General features: G+C 50.5%; 1 protein-coding gene across 4 annotated transcripts in view; it reads left to right on the top strand.

Annotated features, from left to right (window-relative positions):
* mef2b (myocyte enhancer factor 2b) overlaps positions 1-16,397 on the top strand; it is a 96,035-nt gene extending 79,638 nt beyond the window's left edge. For all 4 annotated transcript variants that reach the window (XM_052038243.1, XM_052038239.1, XM_052038240.1 and 1 more), the window contains 4 exons: positions 3,353-3,522; positions 4,219-4,321; positions 12,017-12,161; positions 13,561-16,397. In XM_052038243.1, the coding sequence (XP_051894203.1) occupies positions 3,353-3,522; positions 4,219-4,321; positions 12,017-12,161; positions 13,561-13,807 (665 nt within the window). In that variant the 3' untranslated portion in view covers positions 13,808-16,397. The remainder of the gene's footprint in view (positions 1-3,352; positions 3,523-4,218; positions 4,322-12,016; positions 12,162-13,560) is intronic.
* Positions 16,398-25,385: the final 8,988 nt, after the last annotated feature.

Below are 25,385 nucleotides of genomic sequence, written 5' to 3'. Positions count from 1 at the left end.
ATACTCAAACATATTTTGCATCAAAGTTCCCAATTCCTTGCTTTTGCACACATGCACACTTGCAATGCATGCACAATCACAATGCATGCACAATCGCAACACATGCACACTTGCAATGCATGCACAATCACAATGCATGCACAATCGCAACACATGCACACTTGCAATGCATGCACAATCACAATGCATGCACAATCGCAACACATGCACACTTGCAATGCATGCACACTCCAGATATGAACAAGCACACATCACATGCACAGAGAATGAAGCAGTGGAGTTCTCTTCAGTTTTCAGGGCCAACCCAGTGCTCCATTCACATCAGTAAAACACATCATCTGATCCTTATCTTTTTCCTCTCTGTGGGATTTTGCTGTCTGCAAATTGGCTGCTGTGGTTCCAATGTTATAAAGTGATGACATATCAAAATATGTAGCACTTTGGCCTGTGAAAATTCTTTCTTTTGGGAAAAGTAAATAAACCCGTGAAACTTGTCCTTGATTCTGTAAGTAAAGGTGAGAGGAGTGTTTTGTAGGGAGGGAAATCTCAAAACCATGATCCCCTGTCACTACCATCAACAGAAAATGGACAACATAAGAAGCTGTGTAGTAACTCTAGACCAAACCCAGACAAAATGCATTGCCCACGAAAATCAGCAAACAGAAAAAATGTAGAACTGATGACAGTTTTCATAAAGTACTAGGCCAGAAAAGTCCAAAATTTTCTAAAGGTTTAATTCTGTGAGTATTTTCCATTCCTAGATGGAAGTGTACAGTAATATTGTGACTGCTGAGGGTGTTGTGTGGGCCCTGGTGTCTGCAGGAAGTGGGTTTGTGCAAGCTGTATCACGCCACACATTGCACTGCTCTTCTGTGGGGCTGGTGCTCTAAGGCAGTGTTACCCACATATGTTTTATCAAGTGCCAAAATCCCCACAACCTTGCCTGACGCTCACAGGATGGCTGTGACGGTGGTTTTTATTTGTTTACAGGATGTGGGGGTCACTGACTGTGCAACACTTACTGTCCATCCCTCAATGGGTTTTGGGGTGTTGAGTTCAACTGTAACAGTGGCAAGTTCCATTCCTTGACGGGCAAGAGTGGACCAGATAGAGTTCGGTGGTGATCGGGAACATTCATGGTTACTGTAACTGAAATTTGTATTTTTTCAATCAATTCCAAATCTATTTATTGGAATTTGAATTCCCCAGCCTACAGAGGTGGGATTTGAACCTGTGTCTCTGAGTGGTTCAGAGTGCTGGGCACTAACCCAGCAACTCAACCATTGTGACACCATACGCCTTCCAACATATATTCTTGCAGGACACACACAGTGTCCCGTGTGTCTCCTGTCCAATGGTTGCCCCTCCCACCTCTGCTCACTCACATGTCTGCCTGCGCTGTTCACCAGTATCCAGAGAATCAGTTGGCAATAAGTTCTCCTGACCTATTGGGTCCCTCCTCCTTGCTGTACACTCACCGGGGTAGAAAGCCACTTAGAGTACTCAAAGCGCCCGGCACCAACATTTGTACATCAGTTCTCCCTCCAAAATTTGGTTCATTGAAGTCAGCAAATCAAATTTTGGTCGTGGTGTTTAGTGCACAAACGTCAGCAGAGAGCACGGAGGGTGTGGGGAGCACAAACGGCAGGGCTGGTTCCTCCCCCATTCTGTTACAGCTAATCCATCTGCCCTGAAGGCATCGGTGTGAAATCTTACAACAACAAAAAAGCTGCATTTGTCTAGTATTCCCACACAGTAGCAGGGTCCGAGGTACTTTGCTGAAGTAGAAACCTGAAACACTCAGCAGACCAAACAACATCTGTGGAGGGAGAAATAGCTGATGTTTCAGGTCAGGGATTTAGACAAGCTGAGTGATTGGGCAAGTATATGGTGATGTAATGTGCATCAATGAGCGATCACATTCAACATTTAAATACTCACCTCAGTCCCGTATTACATCAGCCCTAACTGGACACTTGAGTGGGGCTGAATTCAAAGTGACCATGCTAGTGCCTGATGTGAGTTTAGGGTTAAGGTGGAGAAGGGTTAAAGGAGTTTCACACCATATTTAACTCTACTATGTCTGAACTAAATGCACAAAATGCTGGAATTATTTGGCAGGTCAGGCAGCTTGTATGGAGAGAGAAACAGAGCTGACATGTCTGGTCAGTGTAATTGGTAATGAAGATATTAACTAATGACCAAAGCATGATCCGAGGGGTTGGAGGGAGGAATGCTGGAGGTTAGGGCTCGGGCAGCTGAAGACACACGAGGTGCAGGGGCTGTTGATGTGGTTCTACCCTATTTTCTGTCTACAATGTAGAACCATAGAACCATAGAAAAACTACAGCACAGAAAACAGGCCATTTGGCCCTCTAGTCTGTGCTGAAACATCATTCTGCTAGTCCCATTTACCTGCCCCCAGCCCATACCCTCCAGGCCCTCTCTCATCCATGTATCTATCCAATTTACTCTTAAAAGTTAAGAGCGAGCCCCCATTTACCACATCAGATGGCAGCCTATTCCACACTCCCACCACTCTTTGAATGAAGAAGTTGCCTCTAATGTTCCCCCTAAACCTTTCCCCTTTCACCCTACAGCCATGTCCTCTCGTACTTATCTCTCCTAATCTAGGTGGAAAGAGCCTACTCACATTAACTCTGTCTATGCCCCTCAACATTTTATAAACCTCTATCATATCTCCCCTCATTCTTCTCCGCTCCAAGGAATAAAGTCCTAACATGCTCAATCTTTCCCTGTAACTCAACTCCTGAAGACCCGGCAACATTCTTGTAAATCTCCTCTGCACTCTTTCAATCTTATTGACATCTTCCTGTAGTTCAGTGACCAGAACTGCACACAATATTCTAAATTTGGTCTCACCAATGTCTTATACAACCTCACCATAACATCCCAACTCCTATACTCAGTACTTTGATTTATGAATGCCAGGATGCCAAAAGCCGCCTTTACAACCCTGTCTACCTGTGACGCCACTTTCAGGGAATTATGTATCTGAACTCCCAGATCCCTTTGTTCCTCCGCGCTCCTCAGTGCCCGACCATTTACTGTGTGTGTCCTCCCTTGATTTGTCCTTCCAAAATGCAACACCTCACACTTGTACAAGCTTCTAAGTCAGTATTTGGCACCTAATGTCTCTCCACCTCCCCCCGATGACCTCTCCACCTGACACGTTACCTGCTGCCAATTGCTATCACCATTGCCCAGATTTGGCTGGAAAACCCTTGACCATTGACCTGAATTTCTGAAGATGTTACAATGAGTATCGGCTGTATAAATGTGGTCAATGTTTACTTCCTGTTTACTCACTGTCAGAAACTTCCTGTGACAGGTGCTGGTTACCTGAATGCCCACGTCTCATCAGGGATGCTGAGCTCCCCTGGTGACCTCAACAGAAACATGACGACAAGGTCCCCGACCCCGGTGAACCTTGGCACTGACAGTCGCAGAGGGGAAATACATGCCGTCTCAACTGGCTCCCGAAACATGGCTGCTTCACTGGTGAGAGTTTAATTCCAATTCACCACCTTCTTGAGGGCTATCAGGAGCAGGTACAATGTCCACCTTAAAAATTATTAAGAAGTTTCATTCACCTTTGGAAATTGGATTTAGTCTATGATTTATTCTCCATCACTGGCATCTGCTCCAGCTGCCTGGACGCCCACCTTCATCTGCTCATGTATCCAATTCAAACTGACCACAACTGACCCAAGCCCAACACGAACAGGAGCAGCAGTGGGTAGGGAGCCGGGTGCCACCATCCAGTCTCCCAGGGCCTGTCTGTTACAGACTGCCCGCAATGTGACACTGAACTGGCAGCCAGTACAGAGCTTAGATTGAGACCAACTGATGCAGGAGAGTGACCTGTGACTTACTTTGGGTTTAATCCATACTACATCAGCAATGAACAGAGAAATTGCTGGAAATACTCAGTTGGACAGGCAGCATCTACGGAGAGAGAAACGGAGATGATATTGCAGGTCGATGACCTTTGTTGGAACTGGGGGATGCTAAACATGTGAGACTTCACGAGGTGGGGAGTGGAGATGGAGCAGGAGCGGTGTGTGACTTGGATAGGTCTGATTAGACTGTGGAAGTATTTAATTTACTGTTTTGGACAGAAAATATCACATTAGTGTAAGCAGAATCTGTCATTTGTGGATCTAACGTACTGGTTTTTTCCATCTCTCTCACCAGAGAACAAATACATCAGCTGTGCATCCCAGCTCGCCGATGGTTACCATGGCAAACCCTGGTTTGACAGGCCATGGACTGGGAGGTTACTCCCCTGGTGTCACTGGTAAGAATGTTGGCTGTTTGTACAGCCTGAGTCTTCAACTCATTTATGCCTATATCGCCATCATGACAGATTTCTGAACATGATTCCTGCTGCAAACCCCATTATTTAGCAAGTCAATGTTTGCTATAGAGTGAAGCTCCTTCCACACCGTCCCACCACACACTCCTGGGGTCAGACACAGAGTGAAGCTCTCTCTACACCATCCCATCACATACTGTCGGGATCAGACACAGAGTGAAGCTCCCTCTACACTGCCCCGTCACACAGAAATGCACACACACTCAGTGTTATTTCTTCCTCCTCCAACAGATGTAGTCCTCACTTTATTTGTACACAGCAAGATCCCACAAATGGCAATGACATGTTTCACAATCATGTCAGTTTATGCAGAGTTACATCTTTACTTTAAAATTGTCATGGACAGGGACAGGTGCAGAGAGGACAAGAGGTTTTTCAATTGGGGAAGGGCTAACTACGAGGCTATAAGGAGAGAACTTGGGAGTGTAAATTGGGATGTCCTTTTTGAAGGAAAGTGTACCATGGGGATGTGGACAATGTTCAGGGATCTTATGCAGGATGTTAGGGATAAATATGTCCCGGTGAGGCAGAGAAGGAATGGCAGGGTGAAGGAACCATGGGTGACGAGAGAGGTGGAACGACTTGTTAGGGAGAAGAAGGTAGCATACCTGAGGTATAAGCAGCAAGGTTCAGACAGAGCCCGTGAGGAATATAGGGTAGCGAGGAAGGAACTTAAGAAAGGGCTGAGGAGAGCTAGAAGGGGACATGAAAAGGCTTTGGCTAGTAGGGTTAAGGAAAACCCCAAGGCCTTTTTCAAGTACGTGAAGGGTAGGAGGATGGCTAGGGTAAAGGTAGGTCTGATTAAGGACAAAGGTGGGAGAATTTGCCTGGAGGCGGCGGAAGTGGGAGAAGTTCTCAATGAGTACTTCTCTTCGGTATTCACCAGGGAGAGGGGTCTTGATGATGCAGAAGGGAGTGCTGGTAGGGGTAATGTTCTCGAGGTTGTTGATATCAAGAGAGAGGATGTGTTGAAGTTGTTAAATAATATTAAGACAGATAAATCTCCGGGGCCTGACGGGATTTTCCCCAGGCTGCTTCAAGAGGCTAGGGAGGAGATTGCTGAACCACTGGTAAGGATCTTTGAGTCCTCGTTGTCTACAGGGTGGTGCCAGAGGATTGGAGGGTTGCAAATGTTGTCCCCTTGTTCAAAAAAGGTAATAGGGATAGGCCACGGAATTATAGACCGGTGAGTCTCATGTCTGTGGTGGGTAAGCTGTTAGAAAGGATTCTAAGGGATAGGATTTAAGAACACCTTGAGAATCATGGACTGATTAGGGACAGCCAGCATGGCTTTGTGAAGGGAAGATCTTGCCTCACAAGCCTGATAGAGTTCTTTGAGGAGGTGACCAGGAAGATTGATGAGGGTAGTGCGGTGGACGTAGTTTACATGGATTTTAGTAAAGCATTTGATAAGGTTCCTCATGGTAGGCTTCTTCAGAAGGTCAGAGGCCAAGGGATCCAAGGAAGCTTGGCTGTGTGGATTAGGAATTGGCTTGCATGTAGAAAGCAGAGGGTTGTGGTGGAAGGAGTGCCCTCGGATTGGAAGGCAGTGACTAGTGGTGTCCCGCAGGGATCGGTTCTGGGACCTCTACTTTTTGTGATATTTATAGATGACTTAGATGAGGGGGTGGAGGTCTGGGTTAGTAAGTTTGCAGACGACACTAAGATAGGCGGTGTTGTGGATAGTGTGGAGGGCTGTCGGAGCTTACAGAGGGATATTGATAGGATGCCGAGCTGGGCTGACAAGTGGCAGATGGAGTTCAATCCGGAGAAGTGTGAGGTGGTACACTTTGGAAGGACAAACTCCAGGGCAGAGTACTGGGTGAATGGCAAGGTACTTGGCAGTGTGGAGGAGCAGAGGGATCTGGGGGTTCATATTCACAGTTCATTGAAAGTTGCCTCACAGGTGGAAAGAGCAGTTAAGAAGGCCAATGGGATGTTGGCTTTAATAAGTCGCGGGATTGCGTTTAAGACCCGCGAGGTGATGATGCAGCTTTACAAAACTCTAGTTAGGCCACACTTAGAGTACTGTGTTCAGTTCTGGTCGCCTCATTATAGGAAGGATGTGGAGGCATTGGAGAGGGTGCAGAGGAGATTTACCAGGATGCTGCCTGGATTGGAGAGTATTGAATATGAGGAGAGGCTTAAGGTGCTAGGGCTTTATTCACTGGAAGGAGGAGGATGAGAGGAGACATGATAGAGGTATATAAAATATTGAGAGGAATAGATAGAGTAGACAGTCAGCGTCTCCTTCCCAGGGCACCAATGCTCAAGACGAGAGGTCATGGCTTTAAGGTTATGGGTGGGAGGTTCAGGAGGGATGTCAGAGGGAGGTTTTTCACCCAGAGAGTGGTTGGTGCATGGAATGCACTGCCTGGGGTGGTGGTGGAGGCAGATACATTGAACAGGTTCAAGAGCTTGTTGGATAGGCATATGGAGGAGTGTGAGATAGAGGGATATGCGGGAGGAAGGGGTTAGGTAGTGTGAGGGTGGTCTGATGGACGGCACAACACGGTGGGCCGAAGGGCCTGTTTTGTGCTGTTTGGTTCTATGGTTCTATGGTTCTCATTATTTTGGGCAGCAACAGAGGGGATTTGATGTTGAAGACGTGCTTGCTGAAGCCCACAGACTCGGAAGGTTTATACCTTGTGCGACAGAGAGCAGCGAGACACATCCAGATCTCTGTTGTGGCTACACTAGGCCTGGGAGGTCCCATTGTCCCAGCACTGCCAGACATGGTGCAGCACTGCCACCTTATGGTTATGTGAGGCTGTGCAGCCCCAGATGCCACCACAGGCACATTGCCCCTCTCCCCTCCCTGTTCCCTCACAGACCCTCTGCTTCACTCCCCAGTTGCTATCACCACCCTCCCACCCCCTACAGATGAATTCTATCCCTTCCTTCCCATTATCCAAACCCAAGTCAGGTGGTTTACTGGAATAGTGTATTAGATGGACCCTCTGTGTTGCAACATAGGGACTGGGACTGCCAACCGTTGCTCTGCAAGCTCCCAGCCGTGAATTAAATGAGCAGGTCCTGTTTCCCAGTGCTGCACACTGAAGCAACAAACAATCTGCTGGAGGAACTCAGCAGGTCGAGCAGCATCTGTTGGGTGGGGGGTGGGGGTGATGTTACTTTTGGCTGGATCAGGAAGAACACCCCTTGTGTGCAGCTTAGTGCAGGCAGAGCTCTTCATGTCCAGCAGAGAGAGCAAAAGGTCTAATTTAATGTCCTGTCCAAACGACGGCCCCTCTGCAGTGCTGCACTCTGGGAAAGAGGTGAGTCTCCGTTCTTGTGAGTGTCACCTTGCAGGAGTCTACATGAGGCACATTTGCAATTGTTAAGAGTTGATTGGCTAATTAACAGCAGCCAATAAAAAGAAGGTAGGGTCGAACAGAGCGGCCATTGTTGGAGTGGAGCAGGGTTAGAGTTGGGGGGTGGGGGGGAACTGAGGCTTTGGCGAGGGGAGGTGGAGGCAAGTCCCTGGTAAGTTTCTTTCTTTCCAGGCTAGAATAGTGAGACTGGCTCCAGGGTCAGTGGTGTGTTCAGCTTGGGAGATGTGAGAGTTCTGGGAGGCCTCCAGTCTCATTGATAACTACATCTGCACAAGGTGCATCCAGCTGCAGTTCCTTGCAGACCGTGTTAGGGAACTAGAGCTGCAGCTGGATGACCTTTGGCTCCTACGGGAGAACAAGGAGCTACAGGGAGGCAGTCACTCCGAGGCTGCAGGAGGCAGGTAGCTGGGTGACTGTCAGGAGAAGGAAGGAGAATAGGCAGGTAGTGCAGAGTACCCCCGTGGCTGTTCCCCTGAATAACAGGTACACCGCTTTGGATACTGTGGGGGGGGGGGGGGGAGTGGGGGAAGGCCTACCAGGGGAAAGCCACAGTGACCAGGTCTCTGGCACTGAGCCTGGTCGTGTGGTGCAGAAGGGAAGGGGGGAGAAGAGGAGAGCGGCAGTGACAGGGGATTCCATAGTAAGGGGGTGCAGACAGGAGATTCTGTGGATGTGAAAGAGACTCCCGAATGGTGTGTTGCCTCCTGCGTGCCAGGGTCAGGGACGTCTTGGATCGGGTCCACAGCATTCTGAACATGGGTGAACAACCAGAGGTCATGGTACATATTGGTACCAATGACATAGGTAGGAAAAGAGGTGAGGTCCTGAAGAGGAAATATGGGGAGCTAGGTAGGAAGGTGAAAAGCAGGACCTCAAGGGTAGTAATCTCTGGATTGCTGCCTGTGCCACATGCCAGTGAGGGCAAGAATAGGTTGATTTGTCAGATGAATGTGTGGCTGAGGAGTTGGTGCAGGGGGCAGGGTTTCAGATTTGTAGATCATTGGGATCTCTTTTGGGGAAGGTACAACCTGTACAAAAGTGACAGGTTACACCTGAACTGGAAGGGGACCAATATTCTTGCGGGCAGGTTTGCTGGAGCTGTTGGGGAGGGTTTAAACTAGTTTGGCAGGGGGATGGGAACCAGAGTGATAGGTCAGAGGTTGGTGCATTTAGTGTACAAGTAGATGCAGAGTGTAGACAGACTGTGAGGAGGGATGGGCAGTTGAAAGGGCAAAATTGCAGTCAGTTGGATGGGCTGAAGTGTGTCTAATGCGAGAAGTATCAGGAACAAGGCTGATGAACTTAGAGCGTGGGTAAGTACATGGTACTATGATGTTGTGGCCATTACGGAGACTTGGCTGACACAAGGGCAGAAATGGCTGCTGGATATTCAAGGGTTTAGATGTTTCGAAAGGGACAGGGACTTTACTGATGATACACAGTGTCACAGCTGTAGAAAGGGAGGATGTCCTGGAGGGATTGTCTACTGAGTCAGTGTGAGTGGAAGTCAGAAACAGGAAGGGAGCCATCAGACTATTGGGAGTATTCTACAGACCTCCCCCCCCCCCCCCCCACCCAAGAGCAGCAGAGACACTGAGGACCTGGATTTTGGAAAGGTGCAAAAATAACAGGGTTGTTGTCATGGGTGATTTCAACGTCCCTAATATTGATTGGCACCTCCTTAGTGTAAAGGGGATAGATGGGGCATAGATTGTTAGGAGTGTCCAGAAAGGATCCCTGACATGGTATGTGGACAGTCGACTAGAGGAGAGGCCATACTGGACCTGGTACTTGGCAATGAGCCTGATCAGGTTTCAGATCTCTTGGTGGGAGAGAGTTTTGGAGATAGTGACCATAACTCCTTGACCTTTACCATAGACTTGGAGAGGGATAGGAGCAGACGATATGGGAAAGTGTTTTATTGGGGGAGGGGGGAAATTTTGATACTATTAGGCAGGAACTTGGGAGTGTAAATTGGGAACAGATGTTCTTAGGGAAGTGCACAGTGGAAATGTGGAGGTTGTTTAAGAAATACTTGCATGGGGCTCTGGATAGGTTTATCGCATTGAGGCAGGGTAAGGATGGTAGAGTGAAGGAACCGTGGTTGACACGAGATGTAGAATATCTTGTCAAGAGGAAGAAAGAAGCTTACCTGAGGTTTAGAAAGCAAGGATCAGACAGGGCTCTAGAGAGTTACAAGCTAGGCAGGAGGGAGCTTAAGAATGGACTTAGGAGAGCTAGAAGGGCGCATGAGAAGGCCTTGGCGAGTAGGATTAAGGAAAATCCCAAGGTGTTCTACATGTATGTGAAGAATAGGAGGGTGACCAGAGTGAGGGTGGGACCGATGGTAACATGTGCCTGGAGTCGGAAGAGGTAGGGGAGGTCCTTAATGAACGCTTTGCTTCAGTATTCACCAGTGAGAGAGACCTTGACGTTTGTGAGGATGGTGTACGACAGGCTGATATGCAAGGGCATGTCAACATGGAGAAAGAGGATGTGCTGGAGCTTTTGAAAAACATTAGGAAAGATAAGTCACCGGGGCCGGACAGGATATATCCGAGGTTATTATGGGAAGCAAGGGAAGAGATTGCTGCACCTTTGGCGATGATATTTGCGTCCTCACTGACCACAGGAGTAGTGCCAGATGATTGGAGGGTTGCAAATGTTGTTCCTTTGTTCAAGAAATGGAGTAGGGATAACCCTGGGAATTACAGACCAGTGAGTCTTACTTCAGTGGTGGGCAAATTATTGGAGAAGATTCTTAGAGACAGGTTTTATGAGCATCTGGAGAAGCATGGGCTGATTAGGGACAGTCAGCATGGCTTTATGAGGGGCAGGTCATGCCTCATGGGCCTTATTGAATTCTTTGAGCACATTGATGAAGGTAGAGCAGTGGATGTGGTGTACATGGATTTCAGTAAGCCATTTGATAAGGTTCCTCATGGAAGGCTCATTCAGAAAGTCAGGAGGCATGGGATCCAGGGAAACTTGGCTGTGTGAATTCGGAATTGGCTTGCCCATAGCAGGCAGAGGATGGTCGGAGATGGAGTATATTCTGCCTGGATGTCAGTGACCAGTGGTGTTCCACAGGGATCTGTTCTGGGACCCCTGCTCTTTGTGATTTTTATAAATGACTTGGATGAGGAAGTGGAAGGGTGGGTTAATAAATTTGCAGATGACACGAAGGTTGGCAGTGTTGTGGATAGTGTAGAATGTTGCTGTAGGTTACAACAGGACATTGATAGGATGCAGAGCTGGGCTGAGAAGTGGCAGATGGAGTTCAACCCGGAAACGTGGGAAGTGATACACTTTGGAAGATCAAATTTGAAGGCAGAATACAAGGATAATGGCAGGACTCTTAGCAATGTGGAGGAACAGAGGGATCTTGAGGTCCACGTCCATAGATCCCTCAAGGTTGCCGCGCAGGTTTAATAGGGTTGTTAAGAAGTCTTATGGTGTGTTGGCCTTCATTAGTCGGGGTATTGAGTTCAAGAGCCACCAGGTAATGTTGCAGCTCTATAGAACTCTGGTCAGACCACACTTGGAATATTGTGTTCAGTTCTGGTTGCCTCATTATAGGAAGGATGTGGAAGCTTTAGAGAGGGTTCAGAGGAGATTTACCAGGCTGCTGCCTGGATTGGAGAGCATATCTTATGAGGATAGGTTGAGTGAGTTTGGCTTTTCTCTTTGGAGCAAAGGAGGATGAGAGGTGACTTGATAGAGGTGTACAAGATGATAAGAGGCATAGATCGAGTGGACAATTAGATACTTTTTCCCAGGGTGACAATGGCTAACATGAGGGGGCATAATGTTAAGGTGATTGGAGGAAGGTATGGGGGGAGGCAAGTTTTCTACACAAAGAGTGGTGGGTGTGTGGAACGCACTGCTGGCAGACATTGTGGGGGCAGGTACATTAGGGACATTTAAGAGACTCCTAGGTAGACACATGAATGATAGAGAAATGGAGAGCTATGTGGGAAGGAAGGGTTAGATAGAGCAGGATGAAATGTCGGCACAACATTTGTTGTGGACCGAAGGGCCTGTACTGTGCTGTAGTGCTCTACGTTCTATGGAACATCTGTATGGATTGTGTTCTCTGGAGAAGTTTAGACCAACTGCATTTTCATCCTTTACAGAATGTTTACCCAATTCCTGTCGAATCTGCCTCTGCAGTGCTTCCCGTTAAACCATCCCTGATCACAATTTACTTGATTTAAAGTTGCTTGGGTGCTGGATTCCCTCCCCGGTGATCATTAAACACACACACTTTCCTGTCTCCTAGGTTACTCGCTTCCTGACAATGCTTCAGTGTCCGTGTACAACCCGGCGGGGACGGTCCACCAGGACCAAACTTCCATCTGGCAACTGCGGCAACATCCTCACCCACACCCGGCCAACCTTCAGCCCTCCTCGCATCCCCCCCTGGGGTAAGTCGGTCCTTCAGCCGAGAATCACCAGGGTGACCTCTCACACCACTCTACTTACTGATCAGTTTGGGTTTGGGTGGGACTTGCAGCAGGTTGAGGGGAAGGAATCTACAAGGTCTAATTCCAGCCCAAAGCAGAGTGCCCACCAACTGCAGCAAACAGGACACCTTCCTGGAACAACAACACCCTCCCCTGATAACGGCAGGGTTATTTCTTTGGCAAAATTCAGTGAGTGGAGGACAGTAACTTGACACAAATGATGACATGGATGTCAGTCCTGACAGTGTTTGGTCTCTGGGTTTAATGGACAGGAGAATCAGCCAATGGTCTCCATCCTAGGCAGCACTAAACACAGCCATAACCTGAACTCTGCACAGACGGTGCTGGGCCAGCGATGTCCCAGAGACTCTGAACATCACCCGATGAACACACTGACTCAGAGCCAGAGCTGCAGGGGTTAAATTGTAGGCATTTACCCAGATGGAATTTGTGTTCCACAGAATGTAGACTCGAAGAGCCCGTGTTTAAAGTTTGTGGGAGGGTAAACAGAGGGGGCAAAACCATGATCTGGAGGCAGAACGGTCAGAGGTGGGCTCTCCCTCACACGGAGAGCAGTGGGACCCTGGAGCTCCATCCCCTCAGCTGCCACTTCATTTGTTTTGTCAGGGAACCAGGTTAAGGGTTACCACCGAGGCAGTGTGGTGGGGTAAAGATTCGCATCAGCTCTCCCGCTCCTCCCCCTCACCCTCCTCCCCCTCATCCCCCTCCCCCTCCTCTCCCACCCCTCCCCTCCTACCCATCCTCTCCTACCCCTCCCATCTCCCCCCTCCCCTTCCTGTCTCTCCCCTCCCTACTACATCCCTCCCAGTCCCCCCTACCGTTTTCTCGATTCGTATACTGCCCCCAATCCTCCGCATCTCCACCCCTCCCTTCCCGCTTAGACTGCCCGAGTGTAGTTGGGAGTCAGGACCTTCGGGCGATGTTCGGGGTGGGGGGGGGGTGCTGGTCGTCAGTGTTCGGGTTTTCAGGGAACGTTTGCCAGAAGCAATGAAGCCTACTGGTGTCCCCACCCCCCAAACCCTCCCGGCCCCATCCCCTCCCCACCTCTCATCCCTCCCCTCCCTTCCCCTCCCCACCTCCTGACCTCCCTCCCCACCCCTCAACATTTCCCACCCCATCTCTCACTCCCTCCCTTCCCATACCTTACATCTCCACGCACCAGCTGACACCACCCCCCCCCCTCGCCCACCTTCTGACACCTCCCCTCCCCTCCCCACCCTGTCCCACTGTTCCCCTTCTCCACCTCCTGCCCCCCGACTCTCCTCCCCCTCCCTACCCCTCCCTCCCTCAGACAGCCCACCCTCACCCTCAGGTCTAACCTCTGCCTCTCCCCTCACAGGGTCAGCAGCCCCTCCCACCTGCCCCACCCATCCTTCCCGATGGTCAGCGTCAAGTCGGAGCGAGCCTCGCCCCACAGCGAGGGGGGCGGGGGCGGCGGAATGTTCCAGCACCTCAGCCCCTGCGAGGACCCCAAGGACTACGCCAAGGGCTTCCCGTGCCCAATCGTGCTGAGTCGGCCACCCTCGGTGGGCGAGGATGGTCTCAGCGCCAAGCGTCCGCGCATCACTGACCGGTGGCAGAGATGACGCGGTGGCCCTGATGGACAGACTGACCGGCAGCTCCCGGACCCACGGCTGTCCTGCTCCCCGGTCTCCGGGCAGGAGCCAGCCACCGCTGGTAACCCTTTGACAACCAGGCTGGCCACTGTCCCCGGGGGTGGGGGTTCTCCTTCCTCCGTCCCCATCACCTTCTCCCACAGCCTCAGCGGGCTGCAGGCCAAGTCTTCATGGTTCTTCCCCTCCCCCCGTGCCTGCATTCCTCCATGGAGCAGGCAAGGTCCTGAGCTCAACTCCTGGTCAGAGGCCGGACAGTACAGGGAGGTGGTTGGTGGGCGAGTGCTTTCCCAGACACTCAGCACCTCCCTCCACCCACCCACCCAGACAGGCATTCCTCGTGCACACCCGCACCCATGGCCGGACTTTGGCCCCACCGGAGGCATCACATCCGTGCTTCTTGTACCCCCACTGAACGCACTCTCACCCTCTACCAGAGAGCACTGGGTGTGTGGTGCAACTGTGTGTGAAACCCACCTGGGTTGTCAATAAAACCCAGTGCTGCTGACCCCTGGGGAGTGGGTGAATCCAGTGCACCACCACTGGGGGTCTGATAAAATCCTGCCCCTCCCCCTACCACCAACCCAGCATCACTGATACCACCTCAACACTGATGGGAATGGAGTCGGGGGAAGAGCCAGATTTGGGGTCCGTTCCTGCCCTCTCCAGGGGCAGGGGCATCAAGCAGTGTGGAACACAGCTCCCTCTGGTGTATCAGCCAGTGGAACCTTGCACTGGGGTCACTGCACCAACCCTCCTTGCACTGGGGTCACTGCACCAACTTGTCCTTACACTGGGGTCACTGCACCAGCTCACCCTACACTGGGGTCACTGCACCGACTTGTCCTTACACTGGGGTCACTGCACCAGCTCACCCAACACTGGGGTCACTGCACCAGCTCACCTTACACTGGGGTCACTGCACCAGCACAGCTGACAGCCACAGGACAGGTGAGGTTCTCACACCTGATGTGTGATCGGGGCTGGAGCGGTTGCACACACACAGACCTCTGGAGCACTCCATGGAGAGGGAGCTCCCAGCCCACAAGGTCACAGCTGGAACGGTGGTCCCTGCACAGATCTCCCACCAACATCAACAAAGTGCAAGACTGTCTGGGCAACAAACCAGACTGATACCCTCAGATGGGAAGGAGAGGGTTTGGTTGACCAAGTACTGAGCTGTGGTGTGAATGTTGCAGGCCAGAGACACATTGCTGTACACACCACACAATTCAACTGACGGCCCGGAGTTTACAGACAACCCTTGGTTGGTGCAAATTTCTGCCAGGACTTCCGGTCTCTCGACTGTTGTGCTCGGTTTAATATTGGCCTGGTTAACAAAGGGTATTGTTTTTGGTTAAATATTGTTCTGTTTTTTTAAAAGTGAAAGTTGCTTCGCAGTGCGAACGGACTTTGGCATCACTCTCCTTTTCCTCTTGTACTGTGTGGGACCCATTTAAAGCTGGGGCTGTGTAGGGCAAAATGTGCAAGAGCACCAGCACCTTCCTGCCCCGAGGGTGGGGCTGTACAAACAACCTGACCCTCACTGCTCCAGGTAAATGGGGCAGCTCCTGGTCTACTCCATCCCCTCCCCTCCACCAGGCCCCATTCACCTGCCTCTCTCTCTCCTCCACTCCTCTCCACTTCCTTCCCTCCTGATCACCCGTCCTCCCACTCCTCTTCCCGTCTCCCTCCTCCCCATCCCATGACCCAGTGTCTGTCGAACAGAACCTCACGGGAGTGTCACAGGAAGGAGGGGGGTGGGAGCGTCACAGGAAGGTGGGGAGTGTTGTGGGGGCTGTTACAGGAAGGAGGGAGGGGATTGTCACAGGAGGGAGGAGAGCGTTACAGGAAGGGGGGAGTGTCACAGGAAGGGGGGAGCCTGCTGTTATGGGAGGAGGAGATGGCTGTGGGGAAGGATGAAGTGAAGCAAGCAGACATCTTTCAGTACAGGATGACACCATGTGGTGTGACACAGGCTGATGGATGGGTCTGGGATTGCGCAGATATTTGGGGGACAGTACCTGGACTGGGGGGTGGGGGTTGGGGGACAGTACCTGGACTCGGGGTGGGGTGGGGGACAGTACCTGGACTGTGGAGTAGGGGTTGGGGACAGTACCCGGACTGGGGGGTAGGGGTTGGTGGACAGTACCCGGACTGGGGGGTAGGGGTTAGGGGGCAGTCCCAGTCTGGAGGGTGGAGGACAGTACCTGGACTCGGGGTGGGGGGTAGGTTTTGCTCAGTCACATCAGCAGTAAAAGGTCTAAGGCAGAGAGAGACTCTCAAACCCTCCTTCCCACCTTCCTGAGGTTCGAGCTGACAATCCCTCGGGAGACTTCCTGTCCAAGATGCATTCTTTGTCCATGTGTAATCTTGGAATGTTTGGAGTGTTTCCCGAAGGTTCTGGGGGCTTGGCTTTGGAACACAACTGTTACCTCTCCAGCCGACGCACATGTATACCCCTCAGGCCAGTGGAGAGAGTTGGAGGCAGAATTCTCCAGTGAAATCACTGTTTGTTTTATTAAGTTAACTTAAAAAAAACAAATAAAGTTCTTATTGCAGATTCTGGTGTTCCTTTCTTTCTTAACTCCACAGCCAATCACTGGAGTGAAGGAGCAGAGAGCTGAGACAGAAACTGTCCCGTACAGAGCCTGCCTGAGGGTGGGGTCTCCTGGGGTGGGGCTCATTTTAATCCAAACCCTCTCGAGGTTAGGTTCAGTGTGCACCCCCAGGGTTACAATCTGTTGCTGCAATTACAGCCACCAAGCAGTTATGAAGCACCTCTGGTACAGAACAGCATCAGTGATCCATGGGTGTGACATTTAATGCCTTTGTGGGGCATTGCAAACACATTCCATGGATACCCAGATTCCATGGATACCCGGACAGGTTGTAGGCCAGTTATAAGACAGCACACTGAAACACTGGTCCTGATTCCAGTCCCTAGGGAACCCCACCATGCACTCCTCATGTCAACTGCCACACTTTCCTGTAACTGAGCCAATTTTCTGACCATGCTGTCACACAGCCCCTCCTATTCCCTGGCCTTCAGTTCACCACAAGCCTATCATATGGCACCTTATCAAATCCTTTTGGAAGTCCGTGTATCCCACATCAACCACACTCCCCAGCGCCCTCCCCCCCATCAACTTCCCTCTTCCTTCATCAAAAAACTCTTTGGTTTGTTGAACATAATTTGCCTTCAACAAATCCCTGCTGGCTTTCTTTAATCAAACCAAACTTGTGCAAGTTGCTGTTAATTCAGTCCCTAATTATTGTTTCTGGAACTTTCTCCAGCACTGAGGTTTAACTGACTGGTCTGTAGACTTACCTCTACACCTTGACTTGAACAAGAGGTAACATTTGCTGGTTTCCAATCCTCAGGTGTGTGGGAGATTCTGGCCTGGGTCTCTGCAACTTTGTCCCTCCCTCCCCCAAGAAACCTCTGACACATTCCATCTGGGTGAGTGTGCTTGTCTACTTTATGTACAGCTCACCTTTCCAATACCTCTTCATCCATCTTTAACCCGTCCAGGATCTCATCCACATGTCCCCTCCTGAGACATGCAGCAGCTTCGTCCTCGGTGAAGACCGATATACCACCACAGCCCTGCCCAGCAGACACCTCCTCCATACTCCCTGACTGGCTGCACCTCTCCTCCTGCAGACATCCTGCTGTTTATTTGTCACTAACATTTTTTGCATTTCCTTTCACGTTCGCTGACCGTTCTTTTCTTGCGTCCTCTGCTGCTCTTGTTCCGTTTGGACCAGAGAACTTTCAGTGATCAGCCTGGCATCTGTCATCCCTCCTAAACCCAGGTGAAATCTTCATCCTACAGGCATTCATTATCGGTTGTATCTCCGCCTGCCAACCCTTAATCCCAAGGGCCAGCTATGTTAGCATTGACTTTAGCTCCTCTCCAATTAGATCATTTAGATTGTTCTAAATCCTTTAAATGTCAGGATATTAAGGTCACAGATTCCTGGGTGTTTTCCATTGATACTTGCTGCAACTTGACCTGTTCATTTCCCAGAATGATTCTGCAGTCCACCTTCCTGACTGGGCCAGAGATGTCCTGGTGGTTCTCCTGAGGTGGTTTGCTGGTCTGGTGATTCCTGAGGTTGAAGTCTGTGCATGGCTCCCTATTGTGACAAACCTGGCATGCTAACAGCAGCTGCACAAAGCATCCACAGAGATCTGGGGCCCACACTGACTTGTTACTGTTCACATTCACCTACACAGCAGCTGGGATCTGAACATCTTCTGTACAATCGGTTGTCGAGGGCTTTAGAACTTGGGCTGTACAAGTCTAAACCTCATGCAGGGCTGGGCTGGATGATGGATCCCACTAGAAGCACAAGATTCCAGCCAATGTACTGCTGGGTTTCCTTGGAGCCCACACCTCTCATAGGGCCCCAGTGAGTCAGTCAGGTCTATGTGAACATTACAAGTCAAAATGGATTTAGGTTTAATAATTTCAAGTTGCAAATTGTTACTGTGAACTTTGCTAATCTGGTAACATAATCACCACACCATGATCCACAGCAACCCTGGTTAAACTAAGGCCACGAAGTCTGTGAGGACTGGGATCTTGAGGTGAAACACTGAGGGAGTGCTGCAGTGTCAGAGGTGTTCCCTTTTGGATGGGATGTTGAATCAAGGATCTGTCTGCCCATCCTGGTGCACTGGGCTGAGATTCATCCCTTAACAGTCAAAAAAATGCAGTTGTTAGCTCATGGGATCTTGCTGTGTGTGAGTAGATTCTCATGGTTCCTATGTCATAACTTCAAAAGCTGATTATACGGAGACAGGTGCTGAATGCCGGTGTCTGCTGACTCAGTGGGGTCAGTAGGCACAGCATTCCTCAGGTCCTGAGATTTGCTGAGTCAGGGCTGGTTATTTCATTTAGGAGTTAAATGCAGTTTTTCTTTGAAAATCACATTCTCTTTGCTTTACAACTTTCAGCTGTCGCTTTTAGTTGAGGTGGTAAACAAGTGACCCTAGGAGGGGCCCCTGTAACTGGGAAGCCTGTTACTATCATAAAACACAGAACATGGAACAGTACAGCACAGGAACAGGCCCTTCAGCCCACAATGTTGTGCCGATCCAATTACCTTAGTAATGAAATGCCCAGCTAAACTAATCCCTTCTGCCCACACAATGTCCCTATTCTACCATTCCCCTCACATCCATGTGTCTGTCTAAGAGTTTCTTGAACACCCCAATCACATCTGCCTCCACCACCACCCCAGACAGCACATTCCAGGCACCCACCACTGTGTGTGTGTGTGTGTGTGTGTGTGTGTGTGTGTGTGTGTGTGTGTGTGTGTATCTGTGGGTGTGTGTGTGTGGGTGTGTGTGTGTGTGTGTGTATCTGTGGGTGTGTGTGTGTGGGTGTGTGGGGGTGGGGTGGGTGTGTGTGGGGGTGGGTGTGTGTATATTTAAAAAAACTTGCCCTGCTCATCTCCTTTCAACTTACCCCCAATCACCTTAAATGCATCACCTCTGGTATTAGACATTTCAACCCTGGGGAAAAGATACTGGCTGTCTACTCTGTCTATGCCTCTCATAATCTTATAAATCTCTATCATATCTCCCCCCAGTCTCCACCGCTCCAGACAGAACAACCCAAGTTTGTCCAACCTCTCCTCATAGCACATGCCCTCTAATCCAGGCAACATCTTGGTAAACCTCTTTTGCACCTTCTCCAAAGCCTCAAATTCCTTCCTATAATGGGGTGACCAGGACTGAATGCAATACTCCAGATGCAGCCTAACTAAAGTTTTATAAAGCTGCAACATCCTGACTCTTGAACTCAATGCCTTGACTAATGAAGGCAAGCATGGCTATATGCCTTCTTTACTGCCCTATCAACCTGTGTAGCCACTTTCAGGGAGCTAGGAACTTGGACCCCAAGATTCCTCTGCTCATCAACACTGTGAAGGGTCTTGCCATTGACAGTGTACTGTCTCTTTGCATTTGACCTCCCAAGGTGCAACGCTTCACATTTAGCCGGGTTGAACTCCATCTGCCATTTCTCCGCCCATATCTGCAGCTGATCTATATCCCACTGTGTCCTTTGCCAGTCGTTTACGCTATCCACAACACCACCAATCTTGGTATTATCTGCAAATTTACTAACCCACCCATGTACATTTTCATCCAGGTCATTTATATACATCACTAACAGCAGAGGTCCCAGTACGGATCCCTGAGGAACACCACTGGTCACAGACCTCCAGTTAGAATAAGTCCCATTGACCACTACCCTCCGTCTTCTACCAGCAAGCCAGTTCTGAATCCAAACACCTGGGATCCCATGCATCCTAATCTTTTAGATGAGCCTCCCATGAGGGACCTTGTCAAACGCCTTACTAAAACCCATATAGACAACATCCACAGCTCTACCTTCATCAATCACCCTTGTCACCTCGTCAAAAAGCTCTATCAAGTTAGTAAGGCGTGACTTGCCCTGCACAAAGCCATGCCGACTGTCCCTAATCAGGCTACAGTTTACCAAGTGCTCATAAATCCCATCCCTAAGGATCCTCTCCAGTAACTTCCCTACCACTGACGTGAGACTCGTCGGTCTATCATTACCAGGATTATCCCTGTTTCCTTTCTTGAATAATGGGACAACATTAAATACTCGCCAGTCCTCTGGGACCTCGCCAGTGGCTAGAGAGGACACAAAGATCTTGGTATCCTCTTGCTTTTGACATATGTATAGAATGCCCTGGGATTCTCTTTAATCCTACTTGCCAAGGATTTTTCATGGCCCCTCCTGGCTTTCCTAATTCCCTTCTTGAATTCCTTTCTGGATTCTTTATAATTCTCAAGTGCTGTGTTTGATCCTAGCTTCCTGAGCTTTACATATTTTTCCTTTTTCTTCTTGACTAAATTCACCACCTCTCTCACCATCCAAGGTTCCCTCACCCTGCCACCCTTGTCCTTCCTCCTTACTGGAACATCCCCGTCCTGTGCTCTGTGCAGTTGGTCTTTAAATACCCTCCACATGTCAGATGTGGACTTGCCCAAAAACAGCTGTTCCCAATTAACTCTCCCTAGTTCCTGCCGAATGCTCCCGTAATTTGCCCGGCTCCAATTTAATACTCTCCCGCAAGGTCCATACTTATCTTTAGCTACAGCTATCTTAAAACTTAAGGAGATGTGGTCACTGTTCCCTAACTGTTCTCCCACTGAAAGGTCAGTCACCTGGCCAGGCTCATTACCCAACACCAGGTCCAGTACGCCCCCTCCTCTCATTGGACTATCGACATATTGATTTAAGAAACCCTCCTGGGTGCACCTAACAAATTCTGCCCCATCTAAACCTCTTACACTAAGGAGGTCCCAGTTTATATTAGGGAAGTTGAAGTCCCCCACAACCACAACCTTATTAGTTTTACACCTTTCCCTGATCTGCTGCATATCTGTTCCTCAATGTCCCGGTGGCTGTTGGGGGGGGGGGGGGGGGTCTGTAGTATAATCCCATCGGAGTGATTGCACCTTTCTTAATTTTGATTTCTACCCATATCGACTCAGTGGACGAGCCCTCCATTATGTCCTCTCTGAGTGCAGCTGTGATACTAATCCCTTATTAGCAGTGAAATTCCCCCAACCCCCTCCCACTCCCTCTAGCTCCCTCCCTCCCTCCCTCCCTCCCCACTCCCCCCCTCCCCCTTCAGGAGTTGAGCCCAGTATAGATCAGCCTGGTCACATTGAATGTTGGGGGCCATGTAGCCTTCTCCTGCTCCTATTTTCTTCCATCTGTGTGTGTCTTGCAGAGGGCGAAGGCTTGGGGCAAGGGCTCGGAGGTTTGGAGGGTATCTGAGGAAGACCCTTTTCATCCAGAGGGTAATTGGAATCTGGAACACACTGAGTGTTTAATAAGGATCTAGACAAGAGTTGGATCGCCAAAGCATGGAAGCCCGTGGACCAAGTGTTGGTAAATGGGATCAGTGTAAGTGGGTATTTGATGGTCAGCATGGACACGATGGGCTGAAGGGCCTGTTTCTGTGCTGTGTGACCCTGAACAGAGAGCCATAGAAACATCGACCCCTGGTCAATGGCAGTAACTGTTTATTATTGTCACCTGTACCGAGATACAGAGAAAAGCTTCTGTTTGCCCGCGGTCAGACAGATCATTCCGTCCGTCGGGACATGGTGGTAGTGAAAAGGGAAACCGACTGTGGAATCTAGTGATACAGTCACAGAGCGAGAGTCACAAGAACACAAGACAAAGGAGCAGAAGTAGGCCATTTGGCCCATCGATTCTGCTCCGCCACCTCACCATGAGCTGAACTATTCCCATCCAGCCCCAATTCCCAGCCTTTTCCCCATATCCCTTGATACCTTGACTAATTAGATACCTATCAATCTCCTCCTTAGACACCCCCAATGATCGGGCCTCCACAGCTATATGTGGCAACGAATTCTATAAATCCATGACCCTCTGGCTAAAGAAATTTCTTCTCATTTCTGTTCTAAATGGGTACCCTCTAATTCTAAGATTGTGCCCTCTGGTCCTGGATTCACCCACCAAGGGAAACAGCTTAGCCACATTTACTCTGTCCAGTCCTTTCAACATTCTAAATGTTTCTATGAGGTCCCCTCTCATTCTTCTGTACTCCAGTGAGCCAACAAACGCTCATCGTATGTAATCCCTTTCATTCGGGGAATCATCCTCATATATCTTCTCTGAACCCCCTCCAACATCAGAACATCCTTCCTAAGATATGGGGCCCAAAACTGCAACAGTATTCCAAATGAGGCCTCACCAGTGCCCCATAGAGCCTCATTAACACAGCCTTACTTTTATACACTATACCTCTGGAAAGGAATGCCAACATAGCATTCGCTTTTCTTACCGCCGATCCGACCTAGTGGTTAACCTTTAGGGTATCCTGCACGAGGACCCCCAAGCCCTTTGCACCTCTGTACTTTGAATTTTCTCCCCATCTAGATAATAATCTGCCCGTTTATTCCTTCTTCCAAAGTGCACAACGGCACATTTCTCAACATTGAACCTCATCTGCCATTTCTTTGCCATTCTCCTCAACTATCTAAGTCTCTCTGCAACCTTCCTGTTTCTTCAATACTCTCTACTCCTCCACCTATCTTGGTGTCATCCACAAATTTAGCCACAAAACCATTTACTCCATAATCTAAATCATCGATATACAGTGTAAAAAAAAGTGGCCCCAACACCGACCCCTGCGGAACACCACTGGTAACCGGCAGCCAACCAGAACAGGATCCCTTAATTCCCACCCTTTACTTTCTGCTAACCAGCCAGTGCTACACCCATTCGAATATCCTTCCTGTAATTCCATGGGCTCTCATCTTATTAAGCAGCCTCTTGTGCAGCGGCACATTGTCCGTGTAGTGTTGTTGAAAATCCAAATACACCACATCCACAGCCTCTCCCGTCCATCCTACTTGAGATTTCCTCAAAAAACTCCAATAGGTTGGTCAGGCATGATCTTCCCTTCATGAAACCGTGCTGGCTTGGACCTATCTTGTCATGGACCGGGAGGTATTCCATAACCTGGTCCTTGAGGATCGACTCTAATAACTTTCCAACCACCGATGTGAGACTAATAGGTCTATAATTTCCCTTGTGCTGCCTCCCACCTTCCGTATACAGCGGAACTACATTCAGTGCGCGGTCCTGACGAGGCACGTTGGGAGTAAGAGGTCAGTTCGGATCGGCAGAAGGTGACGGAGTCCACGGTCCGGTGTCTGTGGTGGGTCCGTGCTGCCAGTGAGGGGGTACCGGGTCGTCCCCGGCCGGGAGCCTCCGCTCACAGCCCGGCGGCCAGTGTCCGGGTCCGCCGCCAGGGGTCCCCGCACACCACCCTCCCGCACCCTGCCCCACCGGCAGCTTCCTGGGACCCACAAGTATTCTTTAAGCCGCATTGCCTTTGATGTCCCGGGACAGTGCTGACGGTTCTGCTCCTTCCCCGCCGCGTCCTCTGCTTCTGTGACGGAGTCGGGCAGTGTCTCGGAGGGGTTGGGGAACAGAGGCGGTAGGCTGGGAATTGCGCTGTAAACTCTCCTAAACTAACAGGAGGCAGGAGCTTTAGACACCAAGAATTGGGTGGCGCAAACTGACGGTAAACTCGGAGCCAAGTGTGGACTGGTTAAAGAGGTCGCTTGCCCGGACCCTGCCGCACTGCGGCCACGCTTTCACAGTGGTGAAACATCCCTCGGATACTCTGGGAACCAGCGTTGGCACTGAGCTGTGTTGGGGGCTGTTGGAGAACTCCGAGAAAGGAAAACGGGCAGCCGCTGGTGTCGGGGGGCGATGCCGAAGCCGAGGGCCCGGGAGCTGAAGTGGAGCCGTCGGCTCGAACAAGTACAGCAGGAGCAGAAACCCGCCCCACCACCCAGCGGAGGTTCCTCCAACTCCACCTGCCCGCCTGATCACGCGGGGACGCAGGCCCTTCAGCCCATCAGGCCCGTGCTGACCACCTATCTACACTGATCTCCCCACATCCCCATCAGCTCCCTCCAGAATCTACCCCCACTCACACACTGAGGCAATTCACAGCGGCCAATAACCCACCAGCCCTCGCATGTTGGGATGTGGGAGGGAACCGTGGTGGCCAGAGGAAACCCTGGGAGAGCCATCAAATAATTTGATCCAAAAATGTACCTGGACTATGAAACTGCCCGAGGCCGGGACCCTGTGCGCTGAGAACCGCGGAGATGTACAAAGCCTTTCTCCTCTGTGTCCTTGGCCAACCCCTTCCCCAGGACTCGGCCTCTGGTCCTGGGCCTCCCATTGAGAAGAACCCCAACCTGTCCATTCCTTTGGGAATCTCCTGTTCTGTCCATGGAGCGGTGTTACTGGCTCGCTCCTGACAGGGCAGCCCCTCATCCCAGGGATAAATCCAGTGGATTTGACCGTGAGGTTGGTATCTCCTTCCTGAGCATGGAGACCAAGGTTCAGGGAGTCAGCGGGCTGGAGGAGTCCCTGCAACAGGCAGAGAACGTTACAGCTAGGTGATGAGTGAACAGGACGGTTCGAGTCCGGAACAGGGCAACAGAACCTGGGAAGAGCTGGGGTTTATGGAGGCTTTCCTCCGGAGCACCAGGGTCTGGGAGGAAGGGGTCACGGAGAAAACACAGCAACAACTTCATTACAGGATAAAGAATTCTTCCTCAGCGTGGTCACCCTGAGCATGGAGCCGGCTGGGAAATGCGCCTCTTCCCGAGGGGTCGGTTCCTGCTTCAGCCACGCCGCTCTCCCGTGCGGTGCGGCCCGGGTGCACGGTATCCTCTGCACCTGGTGGTCACCGCCTGCTGAGTCACTCCTCCCGTCATGAATCTTGTTACCGAGCTGGCCTTACATGTTCCTTCACACTGACAACAGCAGGCCTGAGGCTTGGTCCGGAGGAGACGGGTCGGTGACCAGATGCCCATTTTGGGGGGGCTGAGACGTGGGGGAGCTACATCAGGGCTAGGCAAAGGGTCTTCACCGGAGAGGTGGGTGGTGGGCGGGGAACTGGCGACAGGGGAAGGGAAGGGAGGTTGGAGGATCAG

The sequence above is a fragment of the Pristis pectinata genome, chromosome 24 (genome assembly GCF_009764475.1).
Source record: "Pristis pectinata isolate sPriPec2 chromosome 24, sPriPec2.1.pri, whole genome shotgun sequence".
NCBI classification, from domain to species: Eukaryota; Metazoa; Chordata; class Chondrichthyes; order Rhinopristiformes; family Pristidae; genus Pristis; species Pristis pectinata.
The sequence above is the reverse complement of the archived record's forward strand: the minus strand, read 5'-3'. Positions and strand labels throughout refer to the sequence as shown.